The sequence below is a fragment of the Marmota monax genome, unplaced genomic scaffold (assembly GCF_021218885.2).
Source record: "Marmota monax isolate L192 unplaced genomic scaffold, Marmota_monax_Labrador192_F-V1.1 WCK01_AAM20220418_F8-fsc00141, whole genome shotgun sequence".
Lineage (NCBI taxonomy): Eukaryota > Metazoa > Chordata > Mammalia > Rodentia > Sciuridae > Marmota > Marmota monax.
In genome coordinates, this window is record NW_026692981.1 from 2,248,855 (window position 1) to 2,269,904 (window position 21,050).

At 39.4% G+C, this 21,050-nt stretch overlaps 1 protein-coding gene across 1 annotated transcript; it reads right to left on the minus strand.

Moving 5' to 3' along the window:
• Nucleotides 1-332: 332 nt before the first annotated feature.
• On the minus strand, nt 333-19,217 carry Mrs2 (magnesium transporter MRS2). Its single transcript, XM_046452528.2, has 11 exons — nt 18,963-19,217; nt 18,342-18,415; nt 15,485-15,521; nt 14,412-14,524; nt 12,338-12,511; nt 10,415-10,545; nt 8,684-8,800; nt 7,541-7,693; nt 7,189-7,306; nt 3,084-3,197; nt 333-2,569 (listed from the first exon to the last, which is right to left on the minus strand). Exons 1-11 carry the CDS (start codon nt 19,111-19,113, stop codon nt 2,459-2,461), a joined length of 1,293 nt encoding a protein of 430 aa, XP_046308484.1. The 5' UTR covers nt 19,114-19,217; the 3' UTR covers nt 333-2,458.
• Between the last annotated feature and the right edge of the window lie 1,833 nt (nt 19,218-21,050).

The window sequence follows — 21,050 nt, forward strand, 5'->3', positions numbered from 1 at the left end:
TTTTTCTCAATGTCTGAACACAGAACAGATAGTAAGCACCAGGTGAAGAAGGTTAAAAATCTTTAAAGATGGAAGCACATTTTTCAAGGTTAGAGAACATTTAGCCAATTAACCTCATTGTCAAAAACTATATAAATACCTACTGTTGAAGGTCAACCTGAATGTCAAATTTGTCAAAAACTTGGCCCTTGGAAAAAAAATTGTCAGTAACGTATCATCCTAAATAGGTAGATTGAATTTTCATCCCACTATTAACTGTAGTTGAATGCATCAACTCTGAAATGCTTGGTAACCAAAATAGAAATACCCTGTACAGGTCTCATTCACACAAATCAGCTTAATACAATTATTTTTATTTCACGATATCAGAAGAATTTACATATTTACATTTCCTATCTTCATCTGTAACAACTTTCATCAGTTTCAAGATTGGAATTGTTTTTATGCCTTTGTATCACAGATCCAAGGGTAAAATAATCTGAGGTGAGCTTGGGAGCAAAACTCAGGTCTGAGTCCCTACTCCATGCACCATCCATTAGATCACTTTTGTAGCTATTACTAAAGTAATGAAAGTTGATTCCAAGTGTGATGTTGGTCTTACAGTGCCAAAGAAAGGAAACCGCATTCCATTCTTGTACTAACTCACCAAATCAGCTTTCTAACGTGTTATTTCAGTCGCTGCTTATTAAGTATCAAACAAGGCTCAATAGCATCTTGAAAGGCCACAAAGACCTTGTGCTGCTTCCCTCCTCACATAACTCAGTGTTTCGTATTTTATCACTTTTACATGCTCCATTTATTTTAGTTCAAAATGTAAAATCGGTGATCCTCGCTCTTTTTCAGCAGTTTTTATTTTTCATGAGGACTAGTAATGTGAGAAGCATCCTGCAGTCCCCAAAGCATAGCCATCCGACGTTGAACTCACACCTGATCTAACCACCTTCAAGAATTTTATAACCTTAGTACTTCCTTTATCAGACTTATGGGGTAATTATATTTCCCCTTTTATTCATGGGACATAACTAATTAAAAAATTGTCTTACCCAAGTTTATAAATTCAGTAACGCTACAAGGAAAAATGGTCCTATGCATGATCTTAGTAAAATCACACTTTGTCCTCTGGGATTCCAATTCTTTATATATTGCAGTTAAGGTAAGTTACCTATTTACAGTGATAAGACCAAAACAAAAAACCCCACAAAGTTTTGAGGTGTGCCAAAGAAGAGTGCCCTGTGAAATCCAATTATTGCCAAAGGGTTTGTAATACCAGAGGTTCAGCATCCACACCATGAGGGGTCCTCCTGACCCACAGTGAGGTGCACCGTGGGCCCTGCAGGGCCCCAAGACCAGCCCTGCCTATTTCCTGCCACAGGTTCTTTCTCCAGCTTCCCTCGACCACCCACAGGAGTGGGGAAAATCTATTTTCTTTCAAATCAACTATTGGAATAACATTTTTACTGCCATCACCAAACCACCTGGTAAAGGGCCCCTTAAACTTCCTCACACAGGGCAACACTGGGGTAATTGGGCATCCTCAACATCAGGGTGGGCATGCTGGCACTTTTGTTACTAGTACACTTGCAGTATAAGAGCTGCTCTGGCCACTGCTCTGGAGGCACATTTTCACTGTAGCATTCTATCATCCAACTGCAGTGAACCCTCAGCAAACACAAAACAGCAGAGGAGATGTTAAGTAGGACAGCAGCTCTCAGAGTTATATTAGCCATATCTTTTAAAGCCAGACTTCCGATTGTAGAAATTAAAAGTACCAGAATTCTAACATTTACCTTCCTCTTGACTTAGGAATCCTATCTGTTAACTTTTGAGGTGCAGGCATATTGATTGGGTAAGCTATATATGTTTTCATTTTGTGGGGAGGTGGTCTAAACAGTAACAGAATGAAAACACTTCCTTTCAACTTCCAAAAGTTCTGTTTATAGCCAAACAAACAAAAAGTTTCAGGGGTTGAAAAAGTGAAATCTTACTTGGAATCCACATAATAGTGATATTAAATTTTTAAAATATGCCTTACACCTGTAAAAGGGACAAACACAATATAAGGTTATGCCAATGATCGACTTTAAAGCACAAACGTCCAGAGTTTGTTTTAGGGTTAACATGTATTAAACTGGCTTTTCAGCCCCCTGAGTCAGGAAATTCACAGGTCCATGATCCCTGTACCAAGAACTGCAGCTATGTGATCTCAGTATGGATTTATCAAGTGCCTAGGCTTCATAGTATGTATAAATTAAATGCACATAACAGTCTATTATCTATAAAAACTATTTGTAGGAAACAGAATTTTGCCCTTTTAGAAAACAAGTACTTCTTTACTGAGAATTCTACATGTGCCTGTCATAGTTTAAATATCAAATTTTTTCAAGTACATGACTCTATAAAAACAAAGTAATAGTAGTATTAGAAATATAAAAAACATTTAGCATGCACCAGGTTGTTGCTAACGATCTGTCAGGACGGTCCTGTTGGATCCAAGTCCCTCTGGCCTGAGGCTGTGCTTCAGTTCCATCCTTCTATCTGCCAGAAAGGGCTTTTTAGGTAAAGAGGCCATCTAAATAAAGCAGGAAATTTGACTTTAATTCATGTCTCTCTTAAAAGCCTCTAGTAAAATCCTGTAGAAAGGAAGACTGTAAGCCTGTATCAGTATCTAAGGTCCTTATTCCAGTGGTGTCATCTTCAACCCAGATGAAAAACAGGAGGTAACTGTTATAGCTTTTCTTAATGAGAATACTGTCTTCTATATTTTAATTTGGTTATGACAAAACCTTAAGCAAGAATTTCATTACTCTAAATGTATAGTGCTGGTCAGTGTTCTACAAAAAAAGCCACAACATTTCTTTCTTATTGTGCCAGGCACCATACTAAACATCCCCTCATTGAGTCCTCCCAATGACCCTTTGAAGCAGGTAGTATTGACTTAATTGATGGATGGAGACACTGAGAGAGGTCTAAATAAATTAAGTAACTTTGTGGCCTCACAAAGCCATCAGGCTTAGGCCCAGGTTATGTGACTGCAGAGCCCATGATCATCTCTGAAATACTGCTGTGAACCAGACCCTTCATACCATGGGAGGCAAAGGAGCTTCTAGTTGTCGTCCAAGGAATGAGAGCAAACGCCTCCAGATAAGTCCACTTCCCAGAAACATGATTCCTGTAATCAGCCAGAACACTCTGTGGTCCTAAAAGAGAAGGAGCTCATCTCAATCACAGAAGGCTAGGTTCCTTGGAGATAAAACTTCACAATTATTGCCTAGAGTTTAATGGCAGCCTTCTGTTACTCATGCAGCTGTTTCCTGTAGAAAGGAAGAAGTACCTGGACACACCAGAGATCAGGAATGGAGACAACGGAGCAAAAGACCATCCAAGGGGACTTAGATGTTTTTAAGTCATCTATAAGCAAGCACAGCTGCTTTGTCTCTTCTAGTCTTCATTTGTCCCACACACAAATCTACACACTGATAATCAGAGGACATACAACTAGTGTTCAACTGACAGCCACAGCTGCCCAAACTGTGAGCTGGGATGCCATAGCACCCCAGGATATTTTAAGCTTTTAAGGGAAATAAGCAAAAACAAATTGTCAAAATAGTAAGTGAAATGTGAGGTCCAGTGATGCTATGGAAAAACAGACAGCATGAACCAAAGCAGTTCGGGGACCTTGCAGCGCAGCCGACGATGCCTTGTCAGAATTCGCTCTCGCAGTGCAGCAGCACACTGTCAGGTCACGTACGTACCAAGGTGAGAATTTACTCTCTCACAGGAAAGAACCTCGAAGGCCGAGCCAGTGGTGGGTCACCAACCACGGCTTGGTTAGCTACAAGGATCGAGAGCTTCATGGGAGTCTGTGAAGAAATCTGTCAGTTATTACTGATGGGAACTCATATCCTTTACTGAGCAGAAATCTGCCTTTTAGGATTTAACACGAAGTTAGATGTCAGAAACGAGCAATTAGGAAGGTAAGTATTAACTGCTTTTTTTTGTACCAGGATTAAACTCAGGGTCACTGGACCACTGAGCCCCATTCCCAGCCCTTTTTTGTATTTTATTTAGAGACAGGGTCTTGTGTTTTGCTTTTTGCGGAGGCTGGCTTTGAACTTGCTATCCTCCTACTTCAGCCTCCCGAGCCACTGGGATTATAGGCATGTGCCACTGCACCCAGTGTTAACTGTTTTTTGATGGTGAAAACATTTCCAGTTGTCTAAACTGAGGACCCTATTTTACTAAACAAAGATTCCATTTAAATGAGATTTAATATATACAGCTTACTATTGTTTTTCACTTCAGATTAGTTCTTTAGCCCCTAAACCAAAGGTCTGGAAATGGCAAAATGTGGCAAAAGTGAGAGGTAAGCTAGCCAAACTCAAAACTCCATGTGCTATTACACATACACACAGGACAATGTGAGACCTCTTGAAGTCAAGAAAAGGGACATGCTTCTGGAACTGGAGATTTTCTGTTTGGGAGTGCCCTGCATACTGAGGGTATGTGCCTTCACATCCAGTGTCCAATGTGCCATCACTTTACTCTTGTATGCCCTTCAACTCCTGGACTCCTCAGTCTACTTCACTTAGAAATAGCTACAGAACATCTGGATGTGCCAGAGGCCAAAAAAAGCACTAAGAACAGATGGGGATGTGTACTCAGAAGTACTCAGAAGCCAGATAGATGAAAGACATGATTTGAACACCACAATAATAGTAACATAACTGACCAAAATAAGACCCCATGAATATATATGTTGATATATGTGAAAAGGAGGTGGGTAGGAGAGAAGGGAATCCTATATCACGCTGTGCCAACTGATACTCCCAAGAATGAGGGAATTTGGTAATCATCACAGTAATATCTGACTCAGGCACAAATCAATTTTGGGCCACTTAGTAGATGGCAAGACTCGAGGGTGAGGTCTGCAGATGTGGCTCGGTGGTGGAGCACCTGCCTAGATCGCACGAAGCCTTGGGTAAAAGAGTGTGAAAATCCCAAGAAAACAGGGTTTTTTACACGGTCTCACAGTATTTCCCTATAGGACACAATTTCAAAGAGAGAAAGGAAAGTTGTCTGCATAAGCAGACATTAAGGGCCCCAAAATTGACTGGTATTTTTCTTGAATGTCAAGGCCATGAGAGAGAAGGAAAAACTTGTAGACTGAAGAGGGAGGAGATATGACAACTCTATGCAGCATGTGACCTAAGGTCTGGTTTGTGGTAAAGAGCGATACGGAAGTCAGTGGCAAAGTCCAAACAGGGCCTGGAGATCAGAAACCATTCCAGGTCAGCAGGGGAGCACTTGTGTAGTAGGTATGAGGTCATGGGTTGGTTCCCAGTACTGCCACAGAAAAAAAGAAAATGAAGTACATTTCTAGAAATGGATGAAAATGTGACAAAACGCTGACATGGAAAGAACATGGTCGGAGGGTATGTGGGGATTCTTGGACTATTCTTGGAATTTTTCTGTAAGTCTGAAATTATGTCATAAAATTCTCTTCACAGCAGGGCACAGGAGGCTGAGGCAGGAGGATTGTGAGTTCAGAGTCAGCCTCAGCAAGGCCCTAAGCAACTCAGAGAGACCCTGTCTCAAAAAAAAAACCAAAAACAAAAAAAACGGTAGAGATGTGGCTCATGGCTAAGTGCCCTGGTTCAGTCAATCCCCAGCACCCCACAAAACATAATTTCTCTTAGATTCACTATTGCAAATGTTAATGCTGACTGGATAGGAAGCAAAGACACATCCACGGATTAATGAATATTTTCATTATTCCTCAGGAAACGCAAAGATGTGATTTGTACTTCTGATGAAGTACCTAAGTCTTGTTCACCCGGCTACTTCCCAAGCCCAAGTCACTACCCACCACTCACATCTCATGGGTTGCTCTGTTGCTTTGTCTCTAGGGTTGCATAGGAAGGATTTTTTTTTTGTCAGTGGGTGGAGGACAGGAGATAGGGTTTCATTATGTTGCTGGGGTCACCCTCAATCCTGGACTCAAACAATGCTTCTGAGTAGCTGGGATTACAGGTGTGTGTCACCATGTGTGATTTAAAAAGGAGTTAACAAAACCAAAATAAGCCCTTTTCTTTTTAAATAATATTATTCTTTCACTTAATGCTTAACAAATGTATTGCATTTCCTTTTATGTTTCAAATTTCACCAAAGAGAGCATAAAAATGGCACTGTTAGCTATACCTCAGGAGCTTAAAGGTCTTTTGCAGACTCTGAGCAAGCAACTGCACATCTGAGGAAAGTGACAGAAAGGAAAGAACCGGCTGGGGATGTATCTGGAAGGCAAGGTTGGGGTGCAGTCAGTGCAGTGATGCCCAAGTTAACTATGCAAAAAAGGTGGCAGGTATGGAGGCAGCAGGAAAAGCGACACTGAGGAGAGTGGCTGCAGACACAGGAGCCCACAGGCAAAGCCCCACAGACCAAGGCTCTGGGCGTTTCACTGTGAAGCCAATCAAAAGTGATCTCTTTTATGCAGAAGAGTGACATAATCAGGTTATCTTTTAAAAAAACCACTTTTTGAAAACACAGTGGTCCTCATGAGATGATGTGGACTGGACTAGGGTGACAGCAGACCCTTAGGCTAATTAGGACACAGACTCAAACACCAGTGTACGCCAACTGCATGTTCAGATCACTGCTAGACATCTACACAACGTTCTCTGAAACACAAAGCTGTTGTGACATGAGCAGCTTTGGGAGTTCTGTGCTCTGTTAATAAGGAAAGCCAAATCTTTGGGCTGGAACCTTAATTCTGTTATTTTCTAGTTCAGTATCCTTGGGAAAATTACTTAAGATTTTCTGAGCATGTTTCTTCATCTACAAAAGAGGAATAATAAATCTATTTTCACAGAGTTGTGATGATTGAGCCAAATAAGCAGACTTCCAGGTACATTACCAGACATGTATGAATGAAAAACAAACTCCTTAACACAGCCTCATGGTATCATACCATTAGCCAATCTTCTCCATATGAAGTTAGGTGTTTTGGGAAACAAAGTGTAAAACAGACTATATTTACACTTATGCAGTAATAGAATTCAGATAGTATTGTTAGATCCTAAGTGAGTTTATATTTATTTTACTATGGGAGTATACAAGTTAGGCTTAAAACTAAAAACTCATCTTCAAAACAGTAAAAATAATCCCTAAAATATTGAAACTTTATCTTCTTACCTCCTCAAGGGAAGATTCCAGATTCATTCCAAAAGCAACTCCCATTAGTCCAAAGAGTGAGACAGAGAAGGTTCCCATGGTCAACTGCAGGTTCAACCTCATCATCACATTGCGGTGGCTGGAGGGGAGGACACCAACCAGAAGAGCTCACCAACTAGATAGCAGATTCACTACATAGTCTAACAAAGACTCCTGTGTATTAAATCTGTACTGCTAAACAAAGCAAAAACCCCTACTTCTGTTCAGTGGTTACAGATGACTGGTATAATTCCTTCCAAAATTACATTTCCTTAAAATCTTTATTACTTTATAAAAATTTTACAAATACTTGTTTCATATAATGTTTTCTTACCTGTCCAGATTGATGAAAATAATACTCTGTGAGTCATCAATCAGTACTCTCAGTTCCCGAGCTGCATTGGAAAGATCTTCAGCTAATCTGTGGTAGTTTTCCAAGAGCAATTCCATCTCTTCTGCATGGTCAATCCCGGTACTGCTCTTCTCACTTGAATTTAAAAAGTTAACATAATTAACATGCCCTCAATGTGCATCACACATTTAGTACCCAAAAGTACTAGTTAACTTCACAATATTCCATGACCCCCATCCAACAGACTCCTTCAAGTATGTGAAATCAGAGGAAAATTCAAATGTAAAATGATGATGAATTAGTGCATATCTAAAACCACCATCAGGTAAAACCAAAATTAAAAATGAACATAAACAGCATTTTCTTTCCAAGGTGAACATGTCATTTTCATATCTGAAGAAATGTTTCTGAATGCTACTAATACATCATTATTTTCCTTTATATATATAACCTCCACTAAGAAAATTTAAATAATATATTTAAATTTTTAAGCATTTTAGAGATGAATAAACCAGAGCAAAGCAAGAAAGAGTGTGTTCAAGTTCCTGCTACTATGTTAAAGGTTATCTACAAACACCATACAGCTCTTAGTATCTCGTTAGAATGTAAACAGCTAATTTCTCAAAATGCTTAACAAAATCTGTACAAATCATGGAAACTACATATATTATAAAGATGTCTGTATTCATTCCTGATACTATTCTACAAATAACAAACTATTTGGGGTATTTAAAAAAAATATTCAACTTTCAGTAGATGCGTGTGCCAACTTTCATCTCTTGAGGATGAAGGTAACTATGTGTTTAGATTCACCTTGGCTCAGCAATGTTAGGGCACAGTACTGCACAGGTAAAAAGTGAATCAACTCAGGATGAAAAATGGCTGTATTCTGGTGCTGGGGCTATAGTTCAGTGGCAGAGCGCTTGCCTAGCCATGTGTGAGGCACTGGGTTTGATATCACTGCATAAAAATAAATAAATAAATAAATAAATACATAAATAAATAAATGCATGCTGTCCATCTATAACTACAAAAAAAGGGGGGGGGCTGTATTCTCTACTTTATGAGCCCTAGAAGTCAGAGGTTCACCCTGCAGAATAAATAACCAAACAGGACCATACTCACAAGACCTGTGGGTCACTCCACTTCGTCAGACAGAGCTCTTCTAGCAGCTCCTCGTCATCCAAGATCTCCAAAACTGACTCCTTGAAAATCTTGATATCTGTTTCTAACTCTGACAGACTGTAGGAACAGTTACACAGAAACAATCAAAAGCATTAACTTGTAGCCTTCCGCTGAAAGAATGGTACCTTCTCGGGGCATATTATCAAGTTCATCTACCTATCACTCATAAATAGCAACTTGTTAAAAAAAATAGAATAATTATTATGTAAGAATTTATTATTATGCCTGCAACTTGGCGAGACACTGTCTCAAAAATTAAAAAGGGCCAGGCGCAGAGACGCACATCTGTAATCCCAGCAGCTTAGGAGGTTGACACAGGAAGATCCCAAGTTCAAAGCCAGACTCAGTAAAAAGCGAGATGCTAAACAACTTAGTGAGACCCTGTCCCTGAATAAAATACAAAATAGGGCTGAGGATGTGGCTCAGTGTCCGAGTGCTCCTGAGTTCAATCCCTGGTAATCCCCACCCCCCCCCCCACAAAGGGGGTTGAGGGTATAGCTCAGTGGTAGAATACCCACCCAGTGGGTTTAATCCCTGGATTCAATCCTCACTATCACAAACAAGATTTCTGGTTTGAGAATTTATTATTATTATTTTGGATACAATACCTTTATTTTATTTGTTTAAAAGACCATTTACTCTTTGTGTACGTATGTTGCTGGAGATGGAACCCAGGGACATGCCTGCTGGACAAGCATTCAGCCATGAGCTATACCCCCAGCTCCAGATTATTTACTCTTAACTGATAAAAACACTTCAACATTTTTGAACAAAAACTCCTAATGAATGAGAAATGTTAACAATTTCTTTTGTCATCATCTTTTTTTTTTTTTTTTTTTAAGTGCTAGGGATTACACTAAGACCTTGATTATCCAAGGAATTTTCTACCATTGAGCCACATCCCTAGGCCTTAACTATTAATTCTTTTGAAGAAGTTTAGGGAGTACAAATCTGAGAGCATGTTTATTCAATCTGTGATACAAATTAAAATATTGCTGTTAAATTCTAGAATGCATTACGAATTTTTTAATAAAGAACACGAACCATGGAGGGAGAGAGAACTGGATCTGAATTTAGATCTGTCGTTTACTAATTATGTAAGTTTACATGAATTACAGACAAGCCTTATAGAGTGTTTCAAGCAAAATACCTTTTCCATAAACATTAAAGCTCAACTTTCCAGCTGTGCTACCCTGTTTTAGAAAAAAGTTGTGAAAACATATGATTTTAATAATAACCAAACCCAAATATAGGAATGAAGATAATATGATTAAATCATAAAGTAAGAGTCATTATCATTAACAAGACTACTTGGTATTTTTAAAACAAGAATTATGCCAGGCATAGTGGGGCACGCCTGTAATCCCAGCAGCTTGGGAGGCTGAGGCAGAAGGATTAAGAGTTTAAAACCAGACTCAGCAACTTAGTGAGACTCTGTCTAAAAAAAAAAAAAAAAAAAAAAAAAAGGCTGGGGATGTGGCTCAGTGGTTAAGTGCCTCTAGGTTCAATCCCTGGCACCAAAATAAATAAATAAATAAATAAATAAATAAATAAATAAATCCCACACTGATTCTGCATGTAAGTTTATGCTGACAATTCACTGCTACAACTTCTGAGAGAAGTTGAAGACATTCATCACTAGCTCCCAACTTGATAAACCACCAGACTTACCTTTTGCCATTCTGCAGTAAGATATGCAGTTTGCTTCTGTCTACAGAAGAATGTCTGGGGTCCACTAAAGCTTCCAATGTTTCAAGGATCAGTGGCTGCAAGACGCTAAGCTTCCCCTGAAGGGTGTTGATCTAGATAACAACATGACCTTTCATAAGAATTAAAACAACCTTTTTAGAATACTTAGGGTCAGTGAATCCTCTGATTAAATACAGAAACTTGTAATATCTAGAAATGCTGATAATGCTTCAGAACATGGCCAATGCTGGAATGCCTATTACAGACAATTAAAAAATGATCTCCTGGATTAAAAGAATTATGCATGATGTCATCATTAGGCTCAAATTTGGTTGACAGGGAATTAACTCAGAGAATCCCCGTACAGACAATTATGAGAGAACTGAGGTATTGATTAAAAGGAAACTGGCCATTTCAAGGTGAAAATGCAAAATTTACAGTGCCTCTAGGTTATTATTGGTAAATAATACCTATTTCTTTGTAAACGGAATACAGCTCAAAATTCTAATAAAAAATATTCTCTTGAGAACCATAACTTATCTTGGACTTTAAAAAACATAATAAATAAATCATAAATCAGTGAAAAGTCAAAAGTATACTTTTCTTATTCAGGGTAACACCAGCATATTTTATAGTCAGCAGGAATGCACTGATAAAGCTATACTAGTTAAACAACTGAAATATTTCTAAACCAGTTGGCAAACAGAACAATACTAACCGATTTAAGTGACAAAATTAACAATATAAATTCTAATATACACTGTTTATGCCAGAGGCACAATTACTTCAAGACTGACCTCTTCTGATCTCAGTCAGAAAGTGGAGTCCATCCAGGGTGCCTGCTGCAGTGCCTTGGTTATTCTGTGTATGGAAGAGCTACTTCCAGTTTCAAAAGACTGTGAGTGGGAAGGAGGCTCTGGACAGCCAGATTTAGGCAGATCTAATGTTTTAGTATCCACAGACATACCAAATCCTCTGCCCAGCAAAGTTTGGGAAGCTGCCCAGGGTCACAGTCCAGGTGTCTGTGAGGCTTATCTGGTCCTGGTATGTAACAGTCCCTCGGGAGGGTTTGGGTAACTTTCCTTTATTTGAAAACTTATTCCTTGTGGGGGATGGCTGGCCTTGCTTATTGTGTAGTGTTCTTTCAGAAGGAAATCCTCCTGGCACCCCATGTAATGGCAGGAAGAATATATATCCCAGCGGACACCGTGAGCACCCTAATCTCCCCATGGCGGCTGCCTGTGTAGCCTATCAATGGCCACTGTTTGTTCCTACTTCTGTTGCCTCTTTTTAACCCCAGCAGGGAATGCAGTAATCTATTCCCTCGGCAGAGCAAAGCAGAAGAGAAGGGTACAGGTGTAGGCCAGGAAAACAGTGAACCACTCTTGTTCAGAGCCTGCCAGGTTCAGTCCCAGTGCTATCAGGGAAGAGGGTTTGTGAGGAGTGGAATATTGCTCCCCAGGGCCTGCCAGGATCCCCAGACACACTGTGACCATCAGTTTAATGAGGGATCATTTGAATAATTTTGTGTGGGTCCTCTGGCAATCTAGGTCTCAAACAGAGGCATCATGTAGCTCCTTTAAGGACTGTACAAATAAATGAAAGAATGATCTAATGAATGATGTAATAGTCATCATGTGTAAACACTTTTATAATATATAGTTTAATCCAGAGAAAAAATGGAATACATTTAAAATCTGACACCTTAATTTTTCAGCCCATAATAGAGTTATGTCCTATATCTAGAGTCCTAAAGCTTCAATACTTTCTCCACTCAGGACCCTTAGAAATGCTGGTGGTCTAGGAGGAGGATGTAGTTAGCAAAGTGCCACCGAAACAACACCAACCTGCCTCTTCATCCAGCACGTGACACCCAAACTCAAGAGCTTAATATAACAGGCTTACCCAATATTGCAGGAGTGCTTCTATGGCTCTGAACTCAAAAGGTAAAGGGTATGTGACAAGTTGACCTTCTCCAGCCAGTTGTGATGGGAGTTCCCGGAACAGCCATCTCTCCAAGTTTAAATTACGATAATCTAATATCAGAAGGCACTCTGGAGTTATCACAGCTTTTAAATACTGTTAAAAAGAAAACCAGCGAATATATGTATATATACACACATATATACACATTCATATACATGCAAATTATAGAGCTATAGGAAAAAAAATTCATGAAAGTGTTAACATTTTAATAATTTTGGATTAAAAGTAAACCAAATCAGTGTTCATTTGGCTTGTTAAAGAAAAAAAAAATCAAGGCATATTTTTAATAGGCAGGAAACCTAAATATATATGGAAGTCTTGATGCCTCTAACTCATTCTCAATAGAGCTGGAATTACTCAAATTATATATTTACTAAGACTTCCAGGACAATCATGAGGAAAATAGGGAATAAAAGGAAAGGTTTTCTTAAAAGTCAGGAATTGAGTAGATTTTTAGAAAACACCTAGTTTCATCATAAGTAGTTTGGCTCAAGTAGAAAAGTTTCCTTTTAAAAACAGCATATTAAGTGAATTTGAAATTACAAAGATAAAACACAGCCTTTCTGTCCCGATTTAGAATAGTACGAAGTTAGACATTTTTCTAAAGAGAGGCTGGCATCTTTTATGTAAAGAGCAGAGGCAGCTGTGACACCTATATTATTAACATAGAAATTATGGATTTTTTTAACCTTTTTTCTCATCATTTTATTATAACAATTTTTGTACAAGAAGTTGAAAAGGCAACACCATATATCTACCATTTACATTATACAATTAACATTCTGCTAAATTTGCTTTATCACATACCTGTCTATCTCTCCATCAAAGACAGACTGTCTTGAAGGATGCTAGCTACTGATACCAAGAATGAAGAATGTTTTCTGGAGAAAAATCACTTGGGAGAAGACTGTTTCCATTGTCATTATTTTGATTAATTCTAGACAAATGGACAAAAATCTGCCATCAAAAACATTTTGCAGAAAGCAAGCCCATGCCCACTGTAGGGCCAATACCACAGAAACCTGCTGTCTCCTCCTCTTTCAGAACTCTCATCTTGCGCCCACCAAAATAACTGATAATGGTGTTAATGCTGCATTACTAAGAAAAGTCAATGTATTTTGTGTGATCTAAGTAGACAAGGAAAGATACAATCAATGTATTTTAAAAAGCTTTCAATAACAATTTAAATTATGGGATCAAAATTTAACATATACAGGGGCTAGGATTGTGGCTCAGCGGTGGAGCGCTTGCCTCGCACGGGCGGGACCTGGGTTCGATCCTCAGCACCACATAAAAATAAAGGCATTGTGTTGTGTCCATCTACACCTAAAATATAAATATTAAAAAAAATTTAACATATTTCTGGGCTATCTGGAAAAGTAGAATATGTTCTTGGTAGCTAAGAATATACTATCATTACACATGACAGGATAGAAGTGAAAAAATACATTATAAATCAAGGTTCTTTTTCTTAAAATTTTAGAAAGTAGGGATGGAGACATAGCTCAGTGGTAGAATGCTTGCCTAGCACGTCTGAGGCACTGGGTATGATTCTTAGTACCACATAAAAATAATAAAATAAGGTATATATGTGTGTGTGTGTATATACATATATATATATATATGTATGTATATATATATATGTTTGTATATATGTGTATATATATAAGTGTGTATGTATATATATATATGTATATATGTGTGTATATAATATGCAGAATATACACACACACACACACACATATATATATTTACAAAGTAGAGACTAAATTTGAACAAGAATAAAAATCAGAATTTTTCCAACATAGAACAGTGTTATGCCTGTTGTGCATATGAATCAATCTATGCAAAATGAATGCTTCTTTTAATGTATTAAATTTTAAAACAGCCTATATTCCACATAGATATTTTAATCCTAGGAGGACTTTAACCTAGATGGCTCGGCATAACTTAATAAGACTGCGGAGAATGGTAATGAGAGGAAATCCTTTACCTCCATTCTCATGATGATCCTATTGTTTCTGGTTGTGATGCTCATCACATGCTGAAATCTCAAATCTCTGGCTTGAAGACCTAACTCTTGGTATAATTCAGTTTTCTTCCTTTCTATAAAAGTGAAGAGTGGGTTAAACTAACAAATTGAAGAGTTTAGATGTCATGTCAAGGCCCCTCCCTCATCCTCAGCACCATTAAGACAACTCTCCACTTCAACCAAAAACAAAGTCTTTGTAATAACCATTTTTAACCTCAAAAATATACCAACCCTACCCTGACGCGTCCTGGCAGATGGCACCACTGGTGGAGGAAAGTTAAAGGAGCCAAGAAGCTTCGCACATGTAACCAAGAGTGATCTCTGAGGAATCTCAGCTGAGTAGATAGGAACAAGGGCAGTTTTGACCAACTTGGTCCTAAACACCTGGCAGCCTGAGCACAGTCCTACATGGATATTTAAAAGGAAAAACAATGTTTGCTTGCTTTTTAATTTAATTTATGATGTACTCTTATGTCAGCTCTATCAAAGGTAAGTAAAGCTGGAGGCGAAGAAGGATTCTTGTGTGTGAGTGCTTTATAATAATGATCACAAAGGACTGTGAAGTCACAAGCTTGTCCTGAGTTAATTTGAGTCTGATCTCATAAACCTACACATCTTCCTATCCTTCTCATTGATAAACTTGATCTGTTTTCCACTGATATGACTGAGTTACTATCTTCATGGTTTTCAGAGACTGGCTGAAATACTAATTGCTTTTGTGTTAATTGTTCACAAAAAATTAATGCATTGCTGTTTTGCTTACTGTTGTCTTAGCATGATCCCTGCCCTACGTGGGCCTTGTCTAGTCATCTGTGGACCTATGAACTGCCCTATTGCTGAACACCCGAACTGTCCACTCTCCACCTGACAGAGAACAAGAATTTTGGATTACTTCCCCTAACTTCACCCTCATAGGAATGAAGGAATCCAGACCTTGGGGATGGGACTAGAAGATCTTAGAAATGATTATCTCCCAAATGAACACCAGATTCTCATTCACTGATTTAAAAAGTGATTTAGAAGAAAATACTCACCAAAAGAAGTTACATTTCCCATTTGGTCAAATTTTGTCTGTAGATCATAAAAAACATCATGTTATTTTTTCTCAAATTAGAATACTATTGATGGCATTAATATCTCCAAAATATTTAAAAAGTTATAAACCATAACTGATTTCCTCTGCATTAAACAACAGTAATAAGAGTTAAAAGAACGTCACCCTCTTACTTTGCTGGGACAAACTTGACCTTGGATTGACTCTCTTGGGTCCTCTAAAAATCTGATAAAGAAGCATCAGCTGTGTCACTGGAACACTGACCACCAACTTTGGCCACCAACTGCAGAGACACTGCACTGGGAAAACTAGAAATGCACTCCAGGTGGAAGGCCAGAGCTCTGTCCCTGCCTGAGAGTGGTGGCTCTTGTGTCTGGTTATGTTCCCTCTGGAGAGGATTATAAGAAATATTAGCACTGAGGGGCAAGCAGATTCCAGGGTGTATCTCACACCCTCCTTTGAGAATTTCATTTCTTACATCCCAGCTGTCAACTAGCAGGCAGGAAGAGTCTCCAGATGGCTATAAGGACTTTTGAGGAAAGACCACTTGATGTTTCCCTACTTTTTTCTCCCACTTTCTTCTTTTTTGTGTTTGGTGGTATTGGGAATTAAATCCAAGGCCTTGAGCAAGCCAGGCAAGTGTCATACTGTTGAATTATATTCCTAGCCCTTTTAAATTGTATTTTGCGACAGGGTCTCATTAAGTTGCTCAGGCTGGCCTCAAACTCCTGAATAGACGGGATCACACGTGTGCACCACCTTGCCCAGACTTATGTATCTTTGTTCATCATTTTTTCTTTTTTGTACCAGTGATTGAACCCAGGGGTACTTAACCACTGAGCCACATTCCTAACCCTTTTTTAATATTTTATTTAAAGACAGAGTCTCACTGAATTGCTAAAGGCCTCGCTGAATTACTGAGGCTGGTTTAAATTTGCCGTCCTCCTGCCTTAGCCTTCTGAGCTGCTGGGATTACAGGCGTGTACCATGGTACCTGGCTGTTTCTTGTCTTTTATACTTTTCATTAGCTTGGTACCAAGTGTGCCTGTCTCATGAATCTAAATGTATACTTGAGATTCAGAAGTTTCTCTGATAGGCACTGTGGAATCAATAAAGATGTACAGAAAAAGCCTCTTCAGATAATTTGAAAAAAACACGATGCAAAAAATTCATTCATTTCCTGTAAAGTAGAGGAATATTCTTCTGTAATGCTTATCAACAGTTAAGTTTGAAATTGTCAAATAATAATTAATTTGTGTGCTGGGCTCTACTGTTTACTATGAAAGACACACTGAGAAAAATATACTCTAAATTATTGTAGTAGGTACAACACAGATCTTGGGTTACTGCTTTGGAAACATATACATACTATTAGGAAGAAAATAATAAAAATCCATAGTATAAATTTTATCTTGCTTCTCATGAGCAAAGGTCAATATGAATACATTAGTAGCCTAAACATCAACAGTAAAGGTAAGTTTTTATCAAAGGCAGCTTTATATTTGTATAATATAGACTAGTTTTCCTCCTTAGCTTTACTTGATAAACACATGTATCCAATGCAGAAAACTATGTAAAATAAAACTTACAAATACTTAAATCACATGATATAACAACTTTGAGAGAAAACCATGCTCATATTTTTACTGGAAGTTTTTCCAGTCTTTTCCCTACAAAACACATTCATATTACACATACTTTTTGGCACTCTCCTTCTTTTAATACTAAATATTTTTGTATGTCAATATTTATGTATTAGTCTTCCTTTAATGGGATACTTTTCTTAAAAAGAGCATACAACTGAGTTTTTAAATATCTGATTTCTAAACCTATCATTTCAAACAGAATCAGCTGAATTTATTATGTGTTCCTGGTAGAAAATTATTTCACCTGCAAGGAATCGTATTTTAGTATATAACATGTGATTTTATATTTTTGTTTAACTAAATTGGATAACTCTTCCACAATGCTGAATAAAAGTAATAGCTTTTATAGGTAATTCTGGGAGTTATCTTAAAGTTTTGATGTTAATAAGCCAAAATAATTATAACAGCTAAAAATTTTGGATGCTTTTATACATGAGGCTCCCTTTTAGGGGTTTTCACATACAAGTCACTTTAATTCTCACAAAAATTCTATACAGTTTATTCCTACTTTACCTGATGTGAAAAGTAAGGTACACAGATGTTATCATAGCTTGATCAAGTCTATTTAGTTAACAAAGGTAGAGCTAAGGTTTGAATTTAGGAACTCTGGTTCAGATCAAGCATTTTTAAGATCAGACTTCTGGAAAAAATTAAAAGTCAACAAAAAATTTTGCAAAAATATAACCAACTCCTACATAGATTTCACTTGGGTTATCTTTTAACATTTTCTTAAGGGCCAAAAAAGACACAAAGGTGAAATCTGCATTAGTTATCCATCCTCCCTTCTCTGAACCATTTCAGAGAGGGTCATAGAGACATGATGTTAGGAATGCATGCACTCTCTAAGTACTGTAATGCCTTCAAGATGCTTCTGCAGAGCAGGGGCTCAGGTACCTCTGTAGCCAACAGCTTTCAAGGGGTTCTAAACAGACTCCTGGGAAACTGTTCACAGGAAAGCTTTGAAGGTGATTTGAATGATCTGTTCTAGATAAAGGAGCTCCACAGCCATTAGCAAAATTTCAAGAGCACTGCTAAGCAAATCCACCAGGCACTCAGGTCTCTGGCTAAGCACAACACACAGATGACAGGAATTACAACATTCACTACAAAACAACAACAAAATTAAAATCGAAGTCATCAGTCCAACCCCGCAAACTTGATTTAAGTTCTATATATGTTCTATATACTTACCACAGTAAACACCTGGGCTACACTGGCTAAAGTGGCTTGAGAAGCGTCAGTAGTTGTAAACCGGAGCACTTCACCTGAAGAAGGAATGAGAGAAACCCCTGGGATCAGAGTCCTTTTCCTATAAAACACGATTGGTTTTCACACAGTGTGTGCAGAAGTCCACACCGCTATATTATTTTTTGAACCTTTTTTCCTACAAGAAAAAGAAATACTCCTCTTTGTAAATTTTAATATTTGTGAGTAATCACGTGAGGTTTGGCCGGCTACGATTTTTAAAAGCAATGGCTTAAGCACAGCATTGCCCTGAATACTCTGTACATTTTAGAGTCGTGTGGACAGAGGCCCAACACCGCCTCTGATAAGGACAGAAACCTCTGGGTTGGACCGGCTGGGCCCTCGGGGCGCGCAGGCAGCAGCGGCGGGGCCAGCTCTGTGCCTTGGGACCCGGGGCCGGCACCTGGACGGCGGGGCCAGCACGGAGCCTTGGGACCCGGGGCCGGCACCTGGACGGCGGGGCCGGCACCTGGACGGCGGGGCCAGCACGGAGCCTTGGGACCCGGGGCCGGCACCTGGCCGGCGGGGCCCGCGCAGCAGCGCGGGACCCAGAGACCGGGACGGTACCTGGGCGGCGGGGCCAGCACAGCGGCTGGACCCGGCTCCGTCCGAGCAGGGGCGCCGCACCGCCGCAGGAGGCCGCAGCAGGCAGGCCCCAGGCCAGGGCTCGCGGGGCGCGCCGGGGCAGGAGCCGGGGTAGGCTCCTCAGGCATTCCATGGCGCTGGGGCACGGAGGAGGCAGCAGCCGGACCCCAAGCCCTCATGCCGGACACAGGATGCTCGGCCCGCACTGCGCGACCTGCGTCGCCCGTCACGACCGCTGCGCACTGGGCATGCGCGGGGGTGTCACTGGGCATGCGCGGGGGTGTCACTGGGCATGCGCAAGGAGCTGCGCATGCATAGAAGAGGCCTAGGGGGCGCGGCTCCCGCGTCTGGTGGCTGATGGGAGTTCGTGTTCTGCCGCTGGGCTTGTGAGGTGTGAGGTTTAGCCGGCCGGCCTCGGGGGCGATAGAGACCCATTTATCTTTGCCAATCTGTGCAAATCCACTGTGTAGCCTAGGTTCTTCGGCTTTTGGAATGATCAGACAGTTTTAAAGGATCGATTATTCCTGTCAACTAGTAATTATTAAATAAGAAAAAAAAATAACAAAATGTGGCTCATGCTTTGCAGTTTCTGGAGCATTTCCATTCATATAATGAAACCTGCAATTTGGAAGCCCGGAGGTTATTTAGGCATCCTCAAATCACTTAATTTACATTTAAGTTTAACGCAGCCCCCAAACCCCAGCTGTCATAAGGAATGATATAATAACTTGCTAGTTAAGAATGAGATACACACGATTTATGTTCTGTTTTATTAAACATGATGAACAAGGTGAAACATAAACAAGATGAACCAATTTCAAGGTACCATTATTTTGTGCACTATGGAGAAAGAAAAAAAGAAAGCTTATATACTTTATTTCTAAAAATAGCAAAACACTCCAATTTCAGTCTTTAAGATATGAAAATAGTAATTCTGAGAGCATAATACATACAGTATACATACATATTTTTAAAATGTCAGCCAATAGATAAATTTACTCTTCCATAGTAGTAATGCAAAGCAGACTCGTGTTTCACAGATTTCCATTCAATTTCTGCATATGAATCTGGAGTTTAAAAGAGAGAAATATTTATTCTGCAGGGCACTGGGCTCAGATTGAATGGAGTAGGAAGGCAGTAGAGGAGGAGGCAGTCACAGAAGAGAACTTGGACTTGGTTTTGAGGTCTAGGAGCACTTGAAACATTACTTCCAGGTGGTGTGGAAAGAGCCCTGAGCAGTGAGAATATGGCAGGTAGATTTTTCACTTTAATGATGTGCTAAATCTTTTTTTTTAAATGCTCAATGTTTTCACAGATACTTCTTTGAGAAAATATGTGATAACTCTTTTTTGTGGGTGTGTGTCTTCTAAGCTTTGCCCTCAGCACAATGAGACTGCTTTCAGGTGACCCTTTCAAAGCCTTGGGAAAACTCTGGCACTTGTCCAAACACATGTCCCTGTAATTCATTACAAGAATTTGGACTTTAATCTGAGAAGGGTGGGAACAATTGTGGGACTCTGAGCAAAGAAGTAATGAGCAGAGAGGTATTAATCTGATTTATTTTTAGTTTTTCTTTGACTTTTTTTTTTTTTTGGCAGTTCTAGGAACAAATCCAGGGCCTCACATGTACTAGGCAAATGCTCTGCCACTGAGCTACATCACCAACCTGTATTGTTTTTAATAGAGCACTCTGACTGCATGGGAAAAGGTGACAGAGAGATGTGGGGTGACAGTTTGGCTAAGGCAGAGGTGGTGGAGAAGGGGAGATGGGATGGGCTTGTTGTTACATGTTGAAGGCCGAATTGATAAGGTTTATAGATGGATATGGGAGAAAGAGGCATAAAAGTTGACTCTAAATTTTCAGCTTGAACATCTGTGAAATGGAAGTGTTATTTACTGAGATAGGGACTTTTGGAGAGGAGCAGTTTGGTATTGAAAATAGTTTATGCGGGCTGGGGATGTGGCTCAAGCGGTAGCGCGCTCGCCTGGCATGCGTGTGGCCCGGGTTCGATCCTCAGCACCACATGCAAACAAAGATGTTGTGTCCGCCGAAAACTAAAAAATAAATAT